The sequence below is a fragment of the Malania oleifera genome, chromosome 1 (assembly GCF_029873635.1).
Source record: "Malania oleifera isolate guangnan ecotype guangnan chromosome 1, ASM2987363v1, whole genome shotgun sequence".
NCBI classification, from domain to species: domain Eukaryota; kingdom Viridiplantae; phylum Streptophyta; class Magnoliopsida; order Santalales; family Ximeniaceae; genus Malania; species Malania oleifera.
The window spans coordinates 149,679,590-149,697,282 of NC_080417.1; the positions used below are offsets into that span (position 1 = coordinate 149,679,590).

General features: G+C 36.4%; 2 protein-coding genes across 2 annotated transcripts; both read left to right on the forward strand.

Moving 5' to 3' along the window:
- The first annotated feature begins 396 nt into the window (after window positions 1-396).
- Window positions 397-6,471, forward strand: LOC131164453 (uncharacterized). Its single transcript, XM_058121646.1, has 2 exons — window positions 397-712; window positions 6,062-6,471. The coding sequence occupies exon 2, from the start codon at window positions 6,073-6,075 to the stop codon at window positions 6,277-6,279; it is 207 nt and encodes a 68-aa protein (XP_057977629.1). The 5' UTR covers window positions 397-712; window positions 6,062-6,072; the 3' UTR covers window positions 6,280-6,471.
- Window positions 6,472-7,582: 1,111 nt separating this feature from the next.
- On the forward strand, window positions 7,583-8,501 carry LOC131164446 (stigma-specific STIG1-like protein 4). The gene has a single exon (XM_058121635.1). The coding sequence runs from the start codon at window positions 7,705-7,707 to the stop codon at window positions 8,152-8,154; it is 450 nt and encodes a 149-aa protein (XP_057977618.1). The 5' UTR covers window positions 7,583-7,704; the 3' UTR covers window positions 8,155-8,501.
- The last annotated feature ends 9,192 nt before the right edge of the window (window positions 8,502-17,693 follow it).

Genomic DNA, 17,693 nt, shown 5'->3' on the forward strand with positions numbered 1-17,693 from the left:
ACACCGATTAGAATTAAACTTTTACCTCATTTATATTTTAGGGATTGGATATTCTTTTTTCACATCAATAATATCCACATTCTTTCATGACATAACTAATTCATAGGATATATTTTGTACATTATGCTTTTTTTGTTCTATTGTGGATAGACTTGATAAAATGAATATAAATCCGTTAATTTGAATCGAATTCAATTTACTTTAGTTGACTTATAACCGATCCACTTATCAAATGAGTTGAATATAATTTTAAATTTTATATTCATCCCCTAAATGGGTCGGATCGGGTTATCGAGCGGATGTCCTCCAATCTGCTTTAAAAATGCCTAAATATTAAAAAGAATTAAAACCCATAAAGCCAAGTGCGCAACTCAGAACCATCAACCAACGGCAAGTCAGCCCAAGTCCAGATTGCAAGTTGATCTAGCCGGCCCAGCCTATTTTCAATTTCAAATCCAGTTCACTGTTCATCACTTATCTTTCATTCTGAGTTTAGGGTTTCACATTTTCACGCAGCCGTCACAGCGCCAGAGCGCCTGCCTCAACCCTCAGCCAATCAGCCCCTTCGGCCCTTCTCCACAGCCCTCGCGCCGTAGCGCGCGCAGCGCCTAGCGCCTCCCGCCCTGACCACCACTAGTGACGCTGCTGCCTGCTGCCGCTCGACACCACACAAGCCACGCCCACGCCGCTGCCCTCACCTGTGCTGGCTGTGGTGAGGTTTTTTAAATTTTAGACATACTCAAATTCTTTTTTAGAAAATTATTGATTCTTAAAAATTTATAATTGATTAATTCCTATCTTATTTGGTCATAATTTCAATGAATGTTTGATTTGAACTCTGACTGATTTGGTGAATTAACATTCAATTAGGAGACGAATATACTTCTAGTCGTAATGAAAGATTGTAATTTTAAATTTGTATTGAAATTACAATATTTTGACATGTACATTAATCACATTAAAATAAATTTGCATTAACCAAATGATTTAAAAAAAAAAAATGAAATGGCAAAAACTATACTTAAATCTGCGAGGAGTAACAACTTAATTTTCCTTAAAAAAATTCAAATTTCAATCACTTTGGGCAGCTTAACTTGATTAATTATTTGAAATCCTTCTTTTTCAATCGTATTTGAATTGACATTACACTGATTTAAAAAGTACAGTTAACAATTAAAATGTTCATTAATTACATCAAAATAAATTTTCCGTGGCCAAGAATTTTTTTTTTTTTTTTAAATTAATGACAAAAAAGACTGCATCTAAAATATGGAATGGCTTGGCTCATGAATTTATTATTTGCTCAAAGTAAAGTTCAAATTTTCAGTCATTTTGCAGCTGGCATTGCTTAATTATTTTAATTAAAGTTCAAATTTTCAGTTCTATCAGATTTGCCTGCTGCTTTTATGTGTGTATCTATGTATATAGTTTATCTTATCTTGGATGGTATAATCTGTTGGTAATTTCTATGGTACTGCATAGTGTCACGGTCCGACTATTTTCACACCGTTGTGAAGGGCCGTGCAGCGCTAGCTAAAGCACTCTTGCTTAACTAGCCAGCTTATCGTTTACCAATATTCATCCACGAAGTACTTTCATTAACATTCATTCAGATAATAGCGGAAATAGTAATCAATTCATGAAAGCCGTGGCAAGCAAGCAGTAAACATTGAAGCAAACGTAATTCATTAACAAATCCTCTATTGACATGTTGTACTTAGCGAGGGAGGCAAGTAGGCTAAGCATGTTGACAATTGCTAGTGAGTTTTAAATGATTGATGAACACTCACCCTCCCGTTAGGGGTGTACAAAATTTACCGAAAAATCGAAAATCGGACCGAAACTGGACCGAAACACATTTTGGTTCGGTTTTTCGGTTTTCGGTTTCGGTTTCGGTTTTGGACCAAAACCGAACCGAAAAAACCAAAAACCGAATTAATAAAAAATAATTATATATTATAGATGCTGCCTGTTGGTGTTGCCGTGTTGGATCGCCAGTCGTCGGCGAGAAACCACCTCCGAATCCACCTCTGGTCGGTCTGGATGGCGGAGATTTCTGGGACGAAGTCCATGGCTCCATGCGACGCTCGCGCTCCTCTTCTTGGAGCTTGAGAGAGATGCCTCGGACATGACGGACAGAACACAGAACCCTTCTGCCTTCTGGATCCGTTTCATGAGGTGGGTGGAGAACAGGAGAAGCTGGCGATCTCGTTTTGGTGTGGAAATCCAGGGTCATGCGACTATGCGAGAGTAGTACTTCTCGATCACCTGCCGGCTGCCGAGAAGATTTCTTCACCGTCTTGGTGTGCAGTGCACAGTGCACACCCCCATCTCTGTTTGTGTGTGTGTGTTTGCGAGAGAGAGAGAGAGGCCGGTGGCCACCGGTGAATTGCAAAGAGGGCAAGCAGATTTGCGAAGGCACATGCAGCTGCAGGAACCACATGCTAATTGCTAGCCATCCCACATCGGTTGGAAATGGGAAGTGAACTAGGAGCCCACCTTATATATTTTGTATGGATCCGCCTTTTAACATGTCTCATGGTTTGGGCTTTGCAATTAAAGCCTTGGCCCAGGAGTTCTGTAATGCCGTAATGGGCTGTGGCTCCCAGGCTCAAGTATTAATATTCTTTTGATAGTTCAAAATTCGGTAAAACCGAAAATAACCGAACCGAATCGCAAAGTTCACGGTTTGGTTTGTTCATAAACCGACGGTATACGGTTCGGTTTCGGTTCAGTCATTTTGAAAACCAAGGAGTTCGGTTCGGTTGGCGGTTTTGGCAAAAACCGAACCGAACCAAACCGTGTACACCCTTACCTCCCGTAAAGAGCTTTCTGGGCTATTCTCACTCTGGCACTAGGAAACATCAAAGTGACCGAGGAGTCATACTGCCTTATTTGGCTTACAAAGACTCTACTAGCAGAAAATAACCCTACACTAGTATTTACATGATGGAAACCCATCCTAAGCACACGAGATAAGCGGTCACAAGCAAGCATAATGCTCTGAACAAGCTCAGCTCGTGACACATAGCCATGCAAAGTATTATCCATTGTAGAAGTCTCTACCCATATGTTACTGTGGTTCAATATTTTTTAAGTCATGAAATAATGAACCAATCCAGATAATTAGGTCTCGTCATTTGCGATAGATGTGTTGTTGTTTTTTGTATTATGATTTTTTTAAAACAATAATTTGTAACATAGAATCAATGACTAAACAGCTTAATTGTTTCATGTGTGAAGGCTTCAAGACAATCCATTCATTACCAACATGAATCTCCTCAAGTACTAGAAGATTCCCTAGTTTTAGTGAGAAACTTAGAATTCCTTGACGAAATTGAGACCTCCTTCAATACAACGATACAAGCTACCTATCCTTGTATAGTGGGGGTAAGGCTGCGTACACTGTGACAATCCTCACCCTACCCTTGCAATGCGGGGAGCCTTGTGGCCGGGGGACAACCTTTTATTCTAGGTCTTTTCCTTGCTCTCCTGTTGCAAGAACAATTAAATCACTATTTGGTGCATTATTTGGTCTATGTTACTAGTGCCTGAAGACCCTAACTATCTTAACCCTCTCTTTCTTATCTTCCATAGGTTTTACTTCTTGCAACTAATCTGTTTATTTTTTTAAATTCTTGTTCAGAGTTATACCTTCTTGACATTTTCATTTGTAATCTTTTTTACTTCTTGGATATGTTGTTGGTTCCAGTGAGAAATTCGATCTCCAATGTAAGCCAAAAGAGCCTCCAAAGTTTGGGACACATGAAACTTTTGTTTTCTTTGCATCCTTGTAGGAATAGAAAAATCCCATATCTGCAGGTCACCCTATAAAGCTTCCCTGTCATAATCTTCTCATTTTATCCCATTGGCTTTCATGTTAAACTTTGATCCATCATATCTTGGAAAGTAATGTGTATAGAGATTAGTTTATGTGATGCGTAAATCTTCATGAGACAAGTCCCTACTTTTTCTTTATTAGGAATAATTTGAATTTTTTTGGTGAGATGTGGGTTCGCTATTATGGTTAATTTAACAAAAAATGGACACTTTTGATTTTGCTCCATTTTAGCAAGAGAAGATTTTGTCCATTGTGCTTTCTTTGTTCGGTTGTGGCCTTGTGGGTGCTGTTGAAGGCCTAAAAGGAGTGAAATGGAAAGATCAGTTTGTGCCGATGCATTTATTTTTCACATAGAGCAGTTCCTTTCGCAGCACAGCCAAAAAAGAAAAAAGTGCGATTCTGTTTGCATCTCTTCTGGGTCTTAGCTTTTGTAGTTTTCAAGGGCATTTCTTGAATGATATGCTCATATGGAAAGGGATTGGAAGGAAATTTTATTTTTTCAAGCACTCTTCTTCTTCTTCTTCTTCCTCAAATCTTCTTTCCTATAAAAAATGAATAAAACCAAACTCCATTAAAACCTGCTAAAACGGGTCATGTATGATATTATCACTGGGCTTGGGTAATTTATTTTTGACATAATCATTGGGGTTGGACCTAGAAAATTTCATATTTTTTGTGGACCTCGTGAAGTACACTGGTTTTTGGGGAGGGACAATTGTGTGTTTTTAATAGGGCTTCCATTTAATTAACATAGGGATGAATTTGGATGTACTAGTTTCCCCCCCCAAAAAAAAAAGAACTATTGCGATGTATAGTTACCATGAATCCATGATGGCCAGGCTTGGTAGTTATTTCAAATGATGGGTACAAAAGTATTGTTGCATTTGTTGTGAGATATTTAAAGAGTGACAAAAGAGTAAGACCAACGTGCTGTCGTCTTTGTGATGGTGTAGATCATTGTAGTTGTCAGTGTTAATGATCATTGTTGAAATGTTCTTGTTGTTGCTATTGCTGCTGCTGTTGCGATTGTTGTTAACATGAAATAATAAAAGTTGTGGATGCATTCAGGGATAGCAGCAGCGAAAGCAACAAAAGAGAAGTTCTAAATGCATTCAGGGAGGGCTATGAGTCAAAGTTCTTGGATAACTGAGCTGCCTGTCCAACAAATATTGGGAATATTGGAATAGGTTTCAGTTGGGGGTATGGAAGGATTCCCCAAATTCTTTAGAAAATTAGTAAAGGTTGGACTAGAGTTTCCTAGGATATAAACTGCCCAAGACCTACAATATTTGATCTGGTGCAAACTTGAGATGGGGAACTGTAACCTGGCACTACTGCACCAGAAGTTCTAGACGATAGCATAATGTTAAAATCCTTTATACCATATATAAAAGCCAAGTGCCATGGTTGGACTATGACTTGACTTGCATCCTAGGCCTTCCTCACAGGGGTAGATTTGTACTGCACCTCAGTCCTTGGCCAACAATCTGTCCAAACAACAGCCTCCTGAGAACCAAATCAATAACCTTCACTCTGACACTTGTAGCGCTTTAAAGCTCAAATCCTTTTTACTGTGCTATTGTCCAGGTGTTAGGTTTTGAAATGTGACTTAACCCACACATTGGGCCTTTGCCATGTGGGCAGATTGTTAAGTTATGCCCTGGTCAGTAGGAACCAAGCTGAAGGTAAAGCTTTGCAGGATTTGTTGGATAAAATGGATTTGAAGCTGGTCACTCCTGGAGGCCAAGAAACTGAAGTTGGCAAGTTGGTGAAGAATAGTTTTAAGATTAAGAAAAGGAATGATGGAGGGAGTGGAAGAATTTAAAGAACTACATAAATTAATGGAGGGGCTCATATTAGGGGTTTACTTGGTATGTGATATTGTTTTCTTCTTGTCCCACTGTTTCCCCTCTATTTCCTTCCCTTTTCTTTGTTGGAAGACTTCATGACCTGGGCTTGTCTTCCGCGTTTTCTCTCAATAAATTTTATTTTTCTATTAGTAGACTATCTTTTCCATTTTTTATTAAACAGAATTACAGATGCGCACACAAGATGCTTGCAACTTGTTGAATGGAAGGCTAATGTCTAGGATCCTGCGTCTCCATTTGGCTATCTTAGAAATTGCTGTGATATTACTGATTTGCTGGGAGCATATACTGGGTTATTGAAAAATAATTATTTACTTGGGTCTATCTGAGAAGGCTTCAATTTGAATTGCAGGCTTGTTGGAAATGAGAAAAGGATTGCACCCTCAATTACAATGGATCTCTTATGTAACCCAAAGTGGCAGATTGATGCATGTTATGATGACCAAAATACACAAAACTGGTAAAGTCTACCACCTCAGAGCAAAACGCCAGATGGCCGAAAGTCTTGGCCAGGTTGCCAAGTTCAAGCGTCGTTATGAGCAAAAAAATGGGGAAGTTGAAGGAAAATGACTATAGCAACCTCTCCTGTTACTTTCGAAGCAGAACTCTTAAGTAGCATTTTATTTTCGATTGCGCCAGGGGTGTAACTGGAATTTGAATGGTAATAATATAGTTTTGTTATCTGTCTATGCTGGTCATATTTGGATGTTGCATGTAACAAAATTTATCTCATATGGTCCATTTGTTGTGTTAATGTTAAAAGTTTTGTTTTCTTTTTGCGAGGGAAATGAAAAGAAAACATTACAAAATATATATGAAAAAAAGTAAAGTGAGGGTGACGGGCCAGAGGTGGGGTTGCTAATGTGGTTCCTCCTAACCCAGTAGTCGACACCATTGTTTTTTCTCAAACAGAATATGATTAGATTGATCATTCGATTTGCACCCATACTTTGTTGACATTATAATGCGAGACAAGTGCACATTGTGCCCAGATTATTGTCATCAAATTGTGATGTCTTTTCATCTTGTTGTGACCAAATTTAATAGTTACCAAACATTTCTTTCAGAAAATTACATGTTTGTTGTTTTGTCAGAGAGAATAATATGTCATTCTCATGAAAATTTTAGAAGTACCAAATAAATATATAGATTGCATATTTCAAAGTTGTGTGGATACATAAGATTTGTAGAAAATTATAGGTGGTTGATTCTATGGTTGAACTAATCAATGTATACATTCAGTTAGTGCTTAGAAACATGAATTTAAGAGCTTGAATTTGGATTTGTATGCATTTGTAAAAAGACTTTTTTTTTTTTTTATGTTAACCAAAAACATACAAACCTAAATTCTAGGTTCTAATTCCTTGCCCTTAAACAGCAGGGTTAGAGTTTTCAACTCACATTTTTCGGGAATTCTTAACAAGATTGGGAACCAAATGGCAAATGGGTATCTGAAAATGTAGTTCTTGAGTGGAGTTTTTTGTTAAGCTACAATTAATAAATTAGTGGTATTGAATGGCCGAGGATTGTACTGGTAACTCCACATGCTGCCATTCAAGATGTTTTTGTTTTTTTGGGTAATGAGTAATTAGGGGCGCTAAGGGAGGCGGGTTTACAAGTTCCTGCAAGATCCTAAAAAGGGGCCATCTTTTCTTCAAATGGTAGAATTCCGTGGGAAGAAACTTTTCCAAATATCAAGCCGTTACACTTTGCTTCTAATCAGCAAATTTAAACTTTAAAGACCCGTCAAGTCCAAAAGCAATGGAAAAGTATACCTTCACGGATTGTAGGAATCAACCCCATACCACACCCCCTTTGCTCTTTATAACTTACAAGTGAGAAAAACATGACATTAAGCTTCTCTGCACAAGTAACAAGCACAACCCAACCCCTACAAGCACCCTCCCTCTTCTCCTACACACTTTATATCTATGTACATACACACACACACACACACACACAAAGCCCCCTGTGCTTATCCCATTGCATCTCCACATGATGCAGCTAAGCAGCAGCCCTAAGGAACTTGCCATTCCCATGCTACTTCTGCTACTGGTTTCAACCCTGGTGGAGGGAGAGGGCGACCCCTCCCTTGCAAATGCACAAAATGCAAGGGCGAGGGAGGCCTTGCCATCTTCTTCACAGTGGCTGGAGAAAACACTGATGGGTCCCCGAGCCTCTGGATGCTCGAAGAGGCCTTGGCTTTGCTACAAGAGGGCTTTGCTGGGAGAAAGAATGGAGTGCTGCAAAAATCGATGCATCGATCTCGCTTCAGACTTCAACAACTGTGGGTTGTGTGGGGTAAGATGCCCATTTGGCTGGAAGTGCTGTGAGGGGTACTGCATTGACATTACCCTGAACCCATTGCACTGTGGGAAATGTGGGAACGAATGCCCCATTGGGGTGCTTTGCTCCTATGGCATGTGTGGGTATTCTCTTGATTAAGTAGCTATCTCCACAGGGGTGAAGATCTTCACAAGAACATATATGCACACCATCATTTGATTTTGTGTTAATTTCTTTTGCACCCCTTTTATTTCTTGCAACACAGCTTATATATATATATATATGCGTGTGTGTGTGTGTGTGTGTGTGTGTGTTAATGTGTTCTAGCTGCCATATCTGCTGCAAGGGAATTTGAACGTCGTTTGGTTTGTGTTGGATGATGCAAGTCTCCTTGTTCTCTATCTTTAATCATGTGGAGCATGCCTGCAACAGTTTTTCAAATCTCTATCAAAGAACATTTTGATTCTTTATTGCAAGAGGATGTCATTGTTGTAAGGTATTGGTAAGCCTCAGGAAGAGTCTTTGGGAGCATGGGTTTTGTAGTCAAAGAAAATTAATATAATTTTGTATTATGCTATATTCAAATTCTCACAAATCCATATTTAAGCTTCTGCTTTCATGCTTCTAGATGCATGCTAAGTGTTCTGGTGCCAAATTAAGCCATCCTGGCATGATCTGACTCAACTCAATCAGTTACTCTTCATACCTTGATTCTGATTTTTATTAGTTAGTAGCTCATCAGAAATTACAAGAGCATCAAGTTTCATTAAAAAATTGCTAGTTAAACTATCTTTTAAAATTAACTTTTATGAAAAGTTTGCCTACATAGTATGCCCTAATGCACATGAATGTACTATCTTTCGAAATCGTTAAAAACTATTTTCAATGAAACCGTTGACAATTACACGTGGAAGTATTAAAACTCTAAAAGTAATATCCCATAAATTTTGGAAGTAATACTAAAGAAACTGTCAAACTACTTTTTGAGGAAATCGTTAAAATTACTTTCAATGGAAAAACCTTAAATATTGCTTTTTGAAAGAAATTGTTAAAACTATAAGGTTTTCCAGCAAATTTAGTTTCTATATAAATTTTACAATTTTTTTTTTGGTTAGAGCTAGCTAAATACTACAAAAAAGAGACTTTTAGTCACAGGATTATTAGTGACATAGTTAAATCCGTCACTAATAATACACTTTTAGTGACGAAACTGAAATCGTCACTAATACTTTCATTACTAAAAGGAGATTCCTACTCAAATTATTGTAGAAAAATATTAGCAACATTTTTTTAGGTATGAGTGATGGTTATGATCCGTCACTAAAACCCTTACCCATAACGCTTATTTTTCCTTCACGCTGAAATCCCAAATCTCACCTATTCGCTCTAAAATCCCAAACCTCCTTGCACAATCGAACTCTCCTCCTTGTACTGCCTGCTCCATCGAAGCACTAATAGTACGATGTTTAGTGACAATTTTGAAACTGTCACTAATAAAAGGAATTTTAGTAATGATTTTAAGTCGAGAAAATGTGCAAGTTATAGTGACAGTCTTAAACATTTAGTGACAATTTTTAAAACCGTCACTAATAATCAGTTGTCACCGCCGTTTTAGTGATCAATCAGAAGTCGTCACTAATAAGTATTCGTGGTGGTTTTCTAGTATTAGTGAACCATCACTAAAGACCTTGTTTTTTATAGTGAAACTTGCTATTAAAAAAAGTTTCTTCGTTTTTCAATAAAAGTAAAGTTTATATGTGCTAATCTGTCATGTCAAAGATCTAAAGAATAAATTAAAGAAATAGAAAAAATAACATTTTTATTCACATCATTAATAATAGTCAACGTAAACCATCCAAAATAAAGTTATTTTTTTTTTTTTTTCTAAATTTTCTATATACATATTTTAAAATGTGGCATTTTTGTTTTTTTTTTTAAAATGAAGATAAAAAAATGAGAATTCTTTTTCACAACTAAATTGTTTAACCTTAGATATATAATAATATAGTTTCTAATTTTTTTAAAAAAATTATATACTAGAAGTATCCATAAATAATTAAAATTTTAACTTTGAAATATAAAAATTTATGAATCAATCATCAAGTAAACAAAGAAACATTATAAAGATTTTAGGTTGAAAATCAAAATTAAAAATTATAATAAATTATTTTTATAATAATCTAGAAAATAGTTAAACAAGGTTAGTGAAATGATCCTAAAAAAATTAATTAATTAAATTAATTAAAAAATTAAATTAAATTAAAATTAAAATGATTTTTTAAAAAAATAAATAAATAAATAATTATTATTAATTAAAACAATATTATATCATATTATATTAACATAAACTAACCTTCCTCCACTTCAGGAAGGATTTCAAAATCTTGAAGAAACAGATGCCCCTGAGCGTCTCTCGTCTCCTCCGTCTCTCTCTCTCTCTCTCCTTAATTTGATATTCGTCTAATAAAAAAATTAGAAAATACTGCTGGACTTCATTTTCCGTCACTAATATTTCTACCGAAACGGATTTGTTGTAAGAGCAGCGTAGGTATATCCCTTGGGGTAAGGTAAATTCTTACTCTTACCTCAATTTTTCTTAAATCATAAGCCGAATTGACGATTGGACACCACCACGAGAATCTATGAATGATTCTCTACAAGTCTAACGGAGCGGATTTCTCATGGGGTCGTCGTAAGCATAACCCCAAAATTATGATAAGAGGTTTATTAAGTGATTAATTATTATTTAATTAATGTAGATTTGGAATATTAGAATATTGAGCATTCTGAGGTTGAACTTGAGTTATTGAATTCAGGATTCGGGTGAGCGTTGCGGGTATTATTTCAGAAATTCTGCAGGCGTAGTTCAGGAAAGCCATAGTAAGTGAAGTATTTTAGAATTTTAATATTAATTTGAAGTATACGAAATCTAGGAAGTGAAACGAAAGTTAATCTAAGAGTTGAGTTGAATAATTTGGGATAAATGTGAATTTTAGGTTTTTGAACTACGAACGCTGAGGGGTGTAGGAATTGGGTATTTTTAGTGAGATCTCAATAAGTCAAGTAAGGGGCATAAATTATTACAGTTATTTTTGAGAATTACTGATTTAATTAATATGTGAAAATGAGAATATGTTATTTTATCTGAAATTATTATGATATGAATATCAGATAAAATTGTGTGACATATGACTTATATTGAATTGTGGTGTTTTGGTATTTGAAATATAAAAGGTGATGAAAAGTGATAAATACTAATGACTATGTTTTGAGAAATGTTGAAATACATGAAACATGGTATATACTATTTTAAGATGATGGAATGTGCACAGAAAATATAGAGAATATTTTTATTGAGATGAATTAAAATATACTGATATAGGAATTGTTTTATTAAGAAACGTTGAAACGAGAATATATAAATATATTGAAGAGTATTTTCCGAAAAATGATGAAATATATAGTATAGAAGCGTGTTACTGGGGAATGTTGAATTATGTGGAATGAGATATATATGTACTATTATGAAATGAATTTTGAAGTGTGAATATTAAAAATGATAATATTATAATGTAAATTCTACAATATAAATATTAAAATGTTGAAATTGAAATGTGAACATTGTAAAATGCGAAAGTTGCAATGAGATCATTAAATGCTGAGAAATGTGAACATTACAAAGTGCGGAAGGTGCAATAGGATCATTGAAATATGATTGATAAAATGTCAATACTGCATAATGATTGTGGGTATGTGGTAATGATAACCCTGGGGGATGGATATGGAAACCCTAATGATGGGTTGTGATATTGAGCATGGTACGATTGCTAGTACTGTTAGTGCAACCATACGGACTCGTGGAGCATGTGGCGTGACAGTCGACTGAACTATTTAATAGAGTTGTTATGCTCCCTGAGTCCAGATCAGAACTATAGGCCGGCCAGTCGTACTATTGATACGAGATATATGATATGATATTTTGATCTAACTGGGTCTGCTAACTACAGTTAGATCCAGTCTTTGGACTGCATAACCTTAACCATGAGGGTAAGCATTGCGTAGCGAATATCCTCGGGGTAGTCATGAGTTACAAACATGGGTATATTGCTTACCAAGCACACCCGTGAGTTAGACGAAAGTGAAAAGGAAATGAAAATGGGAATGAGAAAGAAAATGTGAAATGAAATTGTATGAGTTAACATTATAAATAATTAAAGTGAAGTAAAACTCACCACCTGAGGGCTTACTAAGTAAAGTGAGTGCCCTGATAAGTATTAGTTGTGGCCAAACTCGAGCTATTTAGGTAAGAATACAATCGATATCAAGACAGAGAGAAGCTGCTTGTATGGGCAGGTAAGCTTCCCTATTCTTAGGGACGTCGCTGGTAAACATGAGTTTTGTACGAATGATTTTGGAAACGAAATTAAAAGTTTTTGAAAGTTTGTGTTGTATATCTATATGACTGTATATATGGAATGGTATATTTTCTTAGAAGATACAATCACTGATATGTTTATACATTATGATATAATGAAACTCATACTACCACAAATTGTAAATAATTTATTCCGTCTTACTGAGATGTGTCTCACCCAAATTATCTAAACTTTTCAGGGAATAGAGATAAGCCGGGTGATAGAGCTTCAAGACAGTAGGGAGCTGAGACCCTAGCATACAGGGTGACTTTTTGGATTAGGGAGGTGTAATTCCCCTGTGGTTGTGTTATTTTTGAGTATGATAGAATGGGTGTATATGTATATTGATACTCTGGATATTGTATTCTGGATGGTATGTACATTATGTCTTCCGCTGTTAGGTTGTGTATGTGAAATGCCTGTTTACCCGTATTAGCGAAATATACCTTTTCCATATAACAAAATATATAGTTTCCATTTTTCAAATATCTCATGTATATATATATACCCTTGTATCCCTTGTAATGAGTAATGCATCAATAAAGATTCATTCCCTCCTCCAAATTTGAACATGGTATTAGAGTAAGAAAAATAAAAAAACAAAAAACTTTTTTCTTAACCTAGTTTTTTTCTTAACCTTTTTTTCTACCTTGCTGCAGCACACCCACCGGCTTCACGCAGACCCTGCCTTCTCTGGCATCGCTCGCTTCTCTCTTTGTTTTTTTTTTTAATTTTTCGGTCGTCTTGCAATCCAGCCAATTTGTAGTTGAACATAATGTCATAGATTCTTCAACCTTTTCTGAGATTGCTATCCCTGGTCTCACCAGCGAACAATACCGTCAACTCTTGGATCTTTTATCGCCTTTGAACACCAACTCTATCAATTTTATTGGTAACCTCGCCTCTAGTCATTCTACTTCGTTTTCGAACATTGAATGGATTTTTGATTCAGGTGCCTCCGATCACATGACTTCCAATTTATCTTTTCTTGATAATATTTAGCTTCTCAACCAATCATCCCCCATTAAACTTCCAAATGGTGACATCGTTTTTGTAACTCATACCGACACTATGTGGTTTTCTCCAACTTTCTCTCTTTCTGATGTTCTTTATGTGCCTTCATTTAAATTTAATTTATTATCCATAAGCAAACTTACCAAGGATCTCAATTGTGATGCTATATTCTTTCCCACCTTTTGTGTCTTTCAGGACCTATCAACGAGGAAGCTAATTGGAACATGTGAAGCACGGGATGAGCTTTACCATTTTAAACCTCCCTCTGCCTCAGTTTTCCACTCTCGACATGTTTCCAACACTACTCTTTGGCATCAACTTCTTGGTCACCCTTCCATTTCATGTATTCCGAAAACCTTAAATATTTCTTCTTCTCATTTGCCTTGTGATGTTTGTGCTAGAGCAAAGCATAGATGTTTACCTTTTTCCTTGACTACACATAAGAGCACACTTTGTTTTAATCAGATTTATTGTGATATATGGGGGGGTTATCCTACAACTTCACTCTCTGGTGCACATTATTTTTTAACAATCGTAGATGAATACTCACGTGCTACATGGGTTTATCTTATGTGCGTGAAATATGATACTTTCACTTGCCTAAAAAATTTTTGCGCCATGGTAAAAAATCATTTCAATTGCATTGTTAAGCACGTACGCACTGATAATGGTCGTGAATTTCTATCCACCCCACTTCAAACCTTTTTCCATGATCAAGGCATTTTTCATTAGCGCACATGTGTGAATACACCTTAGCAAAATGGTGTTGCCGAGCGTAAACATCTCCATCTTCTTAATGTGGCTTAGTGTTTACGTTTTCAAGCCAATCTTCCCATCTCCTTTTGGGGTGAATGCATTCTAATAGTCACCTATTTAATTAATCGCACTCTTTCACCCAGCCTCAATCATAAGTCTCCTTATGAACTTCTTTTTCAAAAACCACCATTGTATACACACTTGCGAGTGTTTGGGTGCTTGTGCTATGCCCAAACCACTCGCCAACATCGCGATAAATTCTCTCCTCGTGCTCTTCGATGTGTTTTCTTGGGCTATCCTGCTTATCATAAGGCTTATCGTGTATACGATCTTGAAAACAAAAAAATTCTCATCTCGTGTGATGTCACTTTTCAAGAACATATCTTTCCCTATCATCTCATATTTCCACCTCCAACATCTTCTCCTGTCCTTCCCCTTCCTATTCCTGATATACAACCTTCCTACACACCTACCCCTAGCCCCTTACCTCTCTCTCCTTCTCCCTTGGTATCCTCCTCAACATCCTCACCCTCGCCCCCTCCACCACCCACCTCCTCACGGCCCAAACGAGTAGTCACACATCCCTCTTACTTGGCTGATTATATCTACCCTACTTTACCAAAGTCCTCCATGACTTCACAAGTTTTAAGATGTTCCTTAGGTACGGTTCATTGCCTTTCTTCTTTTTTATCTTTTCATCGTTTCTCTAATCCCCATTTGGCTTTTCTTTTTTTCATGTCCCAACATCCCGAACCCACATTGGCGTGAGGCCATGACTTCTGAAATCCAAGCCTTAGAAACCAATAATACATGAGTTCTTCAACACCTTCCACCTAGAAAAAAACCAATTGATTGTAAATGGGTGTTCAAAACAAAACTTCGAGTTGATGGATCCATAGAGCGACACAAGGCTCGCTTGGTGGCCAAGAGCTACACTCAGTTAGAAGGTTTGGATTATCATGACACTTTTGCTCCTATTGCTAAACTCGTTACTGTTAGGTGTGTTCTTACAGTGGCTGCCACTCGGAATTAGCATCTCTTTCAATTGGACATCAACAATGCTTTTCTCCATGGTGACCATGATGAGGAGGTCTATATGCTCTCTCCATCGGGTTATTGCAAACAGGGGGAGACTCCTGTTTGTCGTCTTCAGAAATCCCTTTATGGTCTTAAGTAAGCCTCTTGCAATTGGTTCTCTAAATTATCTTCAGTTTTACTTGCAGCGGGTTTCACCCAATCTCAGGCCGACCATTCTCTTTTCACTCGCTCTCGGGGTCAGTCTTTTACTCTCATTCTTGTTTATGTTGATGACATTCTCATGGTAGGTAATGATCTCTTCGATATTAGCACTTTCAAAGTCATGCCATCTCAAAAATTCAAACTAAAGGATCTTGGAAAATTGAAATATTTCTTTGGCCTCGAAGTTGCTCGCTCTCTCACTTGCATATATCTTAATCAACGCAAATATGCTCTTGACATCCTCACTGATAGCGGTTATCTTGGTGCTCGTCCTACCTACCTTCCCATGGAACAAAATCTCAAGCTCAATAATACTGATGGTGCCCTTCTCTCTGATCCAAGCTCGTTTCGGTGACTCGTTGGACGTTTACTCTATCTCACCATCACTCGTCCCGACATTATATTTTCGGTCAACATTCTTAGTCAATTTATGCACTAGCCTTGACGGCCACATTATGATGATGTTATACGTGTTCTTCGATACATTCAGACTTCTCCAGGACAAGGCTTATTTTTTCCTACTGCCAACACTCTTCAAGTCTCAGCCTATCCTGATTCGAATTGGGCTAGTTGTCCCCTCACTCGCCGCTCCACCACTGGTTTTTTCATTTAGTTGGGCGCTAGTCCGATTTCTTGGCGTACTAAGAAACAAACTACCATGTCTCGCTCCTCCGCTGAAGCTGAGTACCGTGCACTTACTTCCACTACATGTGAACTTACATGACTCAAAACTCTTTTAAATGATCTTCGAGTACCGCATTCCCAGCCTATGCTCTTATATTGTGACAACCAAGCGGCTCTTCACATTGTCCAGAATCCAGTTTTCCACGAACGTACGAAACATATAAAAATTGATTGTCACATTGTTCGTGAGAAGTTAGGGCTGACATTTTTTTCACTAAGCATATTCCTACCCACCGTCAGCTTGCCGATATCTTCACCAAAACTTTGGGTCATGAACACTTCCAAGATTTATCACGCAAGTTGGGCATTACAGATCTCCATGCTCCATTAGTGAAATATACCTTTTCCATATAACAAAATATACAGTTTCCATTTTTCAAATATCTTATGTACATATATATATATACCCTTGTATTCCTTGTAATGAGTAATGCATCAATAAAGATTCATTCCCTCCTCCAAATTTTAACAGCTCGGTATCCAATGTGAGTCGGGTTGTATGTATGGTATCAGAGTTGTTGACGTGGCCGATATATGATTGTTTAATATTGTTTATAAAAAAAAAGATTGTATGAAAATCGGAGTGTCACAATTGTAATATTTTTATTGGAAGAATTCATATATTAAGATCTTTTTATAAGACTACAATAATAAGAAATTTATATGTATTCGTCAATTTTTTTATTAATTTAGTCATCGAGCTTTTCATTAGGTGACTAGGGTGAGTTTGGTCCTTTTATTTCCCCTCAACTTTAACTTTTTTTTTAAAAAAAATGTAAAAATTAGTAATGACTTGTTTGGTAAAAGTTTTTCTAATTTATAAAACTCAACTTTTACTTTAAAAAAAAAAAAAATACTTTTAAATGTTATAGATTGAGACTTTTACTAAGCCTTATTAATATAATTTTTTAGTTATGTTTTAAACTTGATAGGGCGCAGGAGAGGATGCATCGTAGAATTCTCGTGATGAATAGCATTTATTGATTGACTTTAACCTAGCCCAACCCAAGGACTTTATGAGCACTATTGACCCAAAGTTGATTTTTAGTGGGCTTTAACCCAACCCATTGGGCTGCTACAGAAAAATCCAGTTTCCAGAATAGGCCCACTACACTAGGGCTATTTGGAGAGTGATTTTTTAATTTGGATTTGTATTGAATATAGATAATATGTAATTTAAAATTGTATCAAATTTTGTTCAAATTTATTTAAGTTTAAATTTAAGATTTGAAATCTATGCTTTAAAATAGGAGTGGAAAAATGAGTTGAAACTCTATGGGTGACCCATGAACCACCCGTTTAAATCGGGTTTTAGTTTAACAGAAGGTGACCTGTTTATAAACAAGTCACCCCAAATCCATCCCGTTTAATAAACATGTTAGGCGGGTTTGGGTTAGGTACTCGCTGAGTGACTCGTTTAATTATATATATTATATTAAAAAATATATTAATTAAAAAGATGTACTATTTTCTACATTTTATGATTTTTTGTTAAGATATTAATAAATAAAATAAAAGTATTGTTTTTAATGAAAAAATTATGTCACCTTATATGAAATGTTTTAAAAAATTTAAAATAAATAAATTATA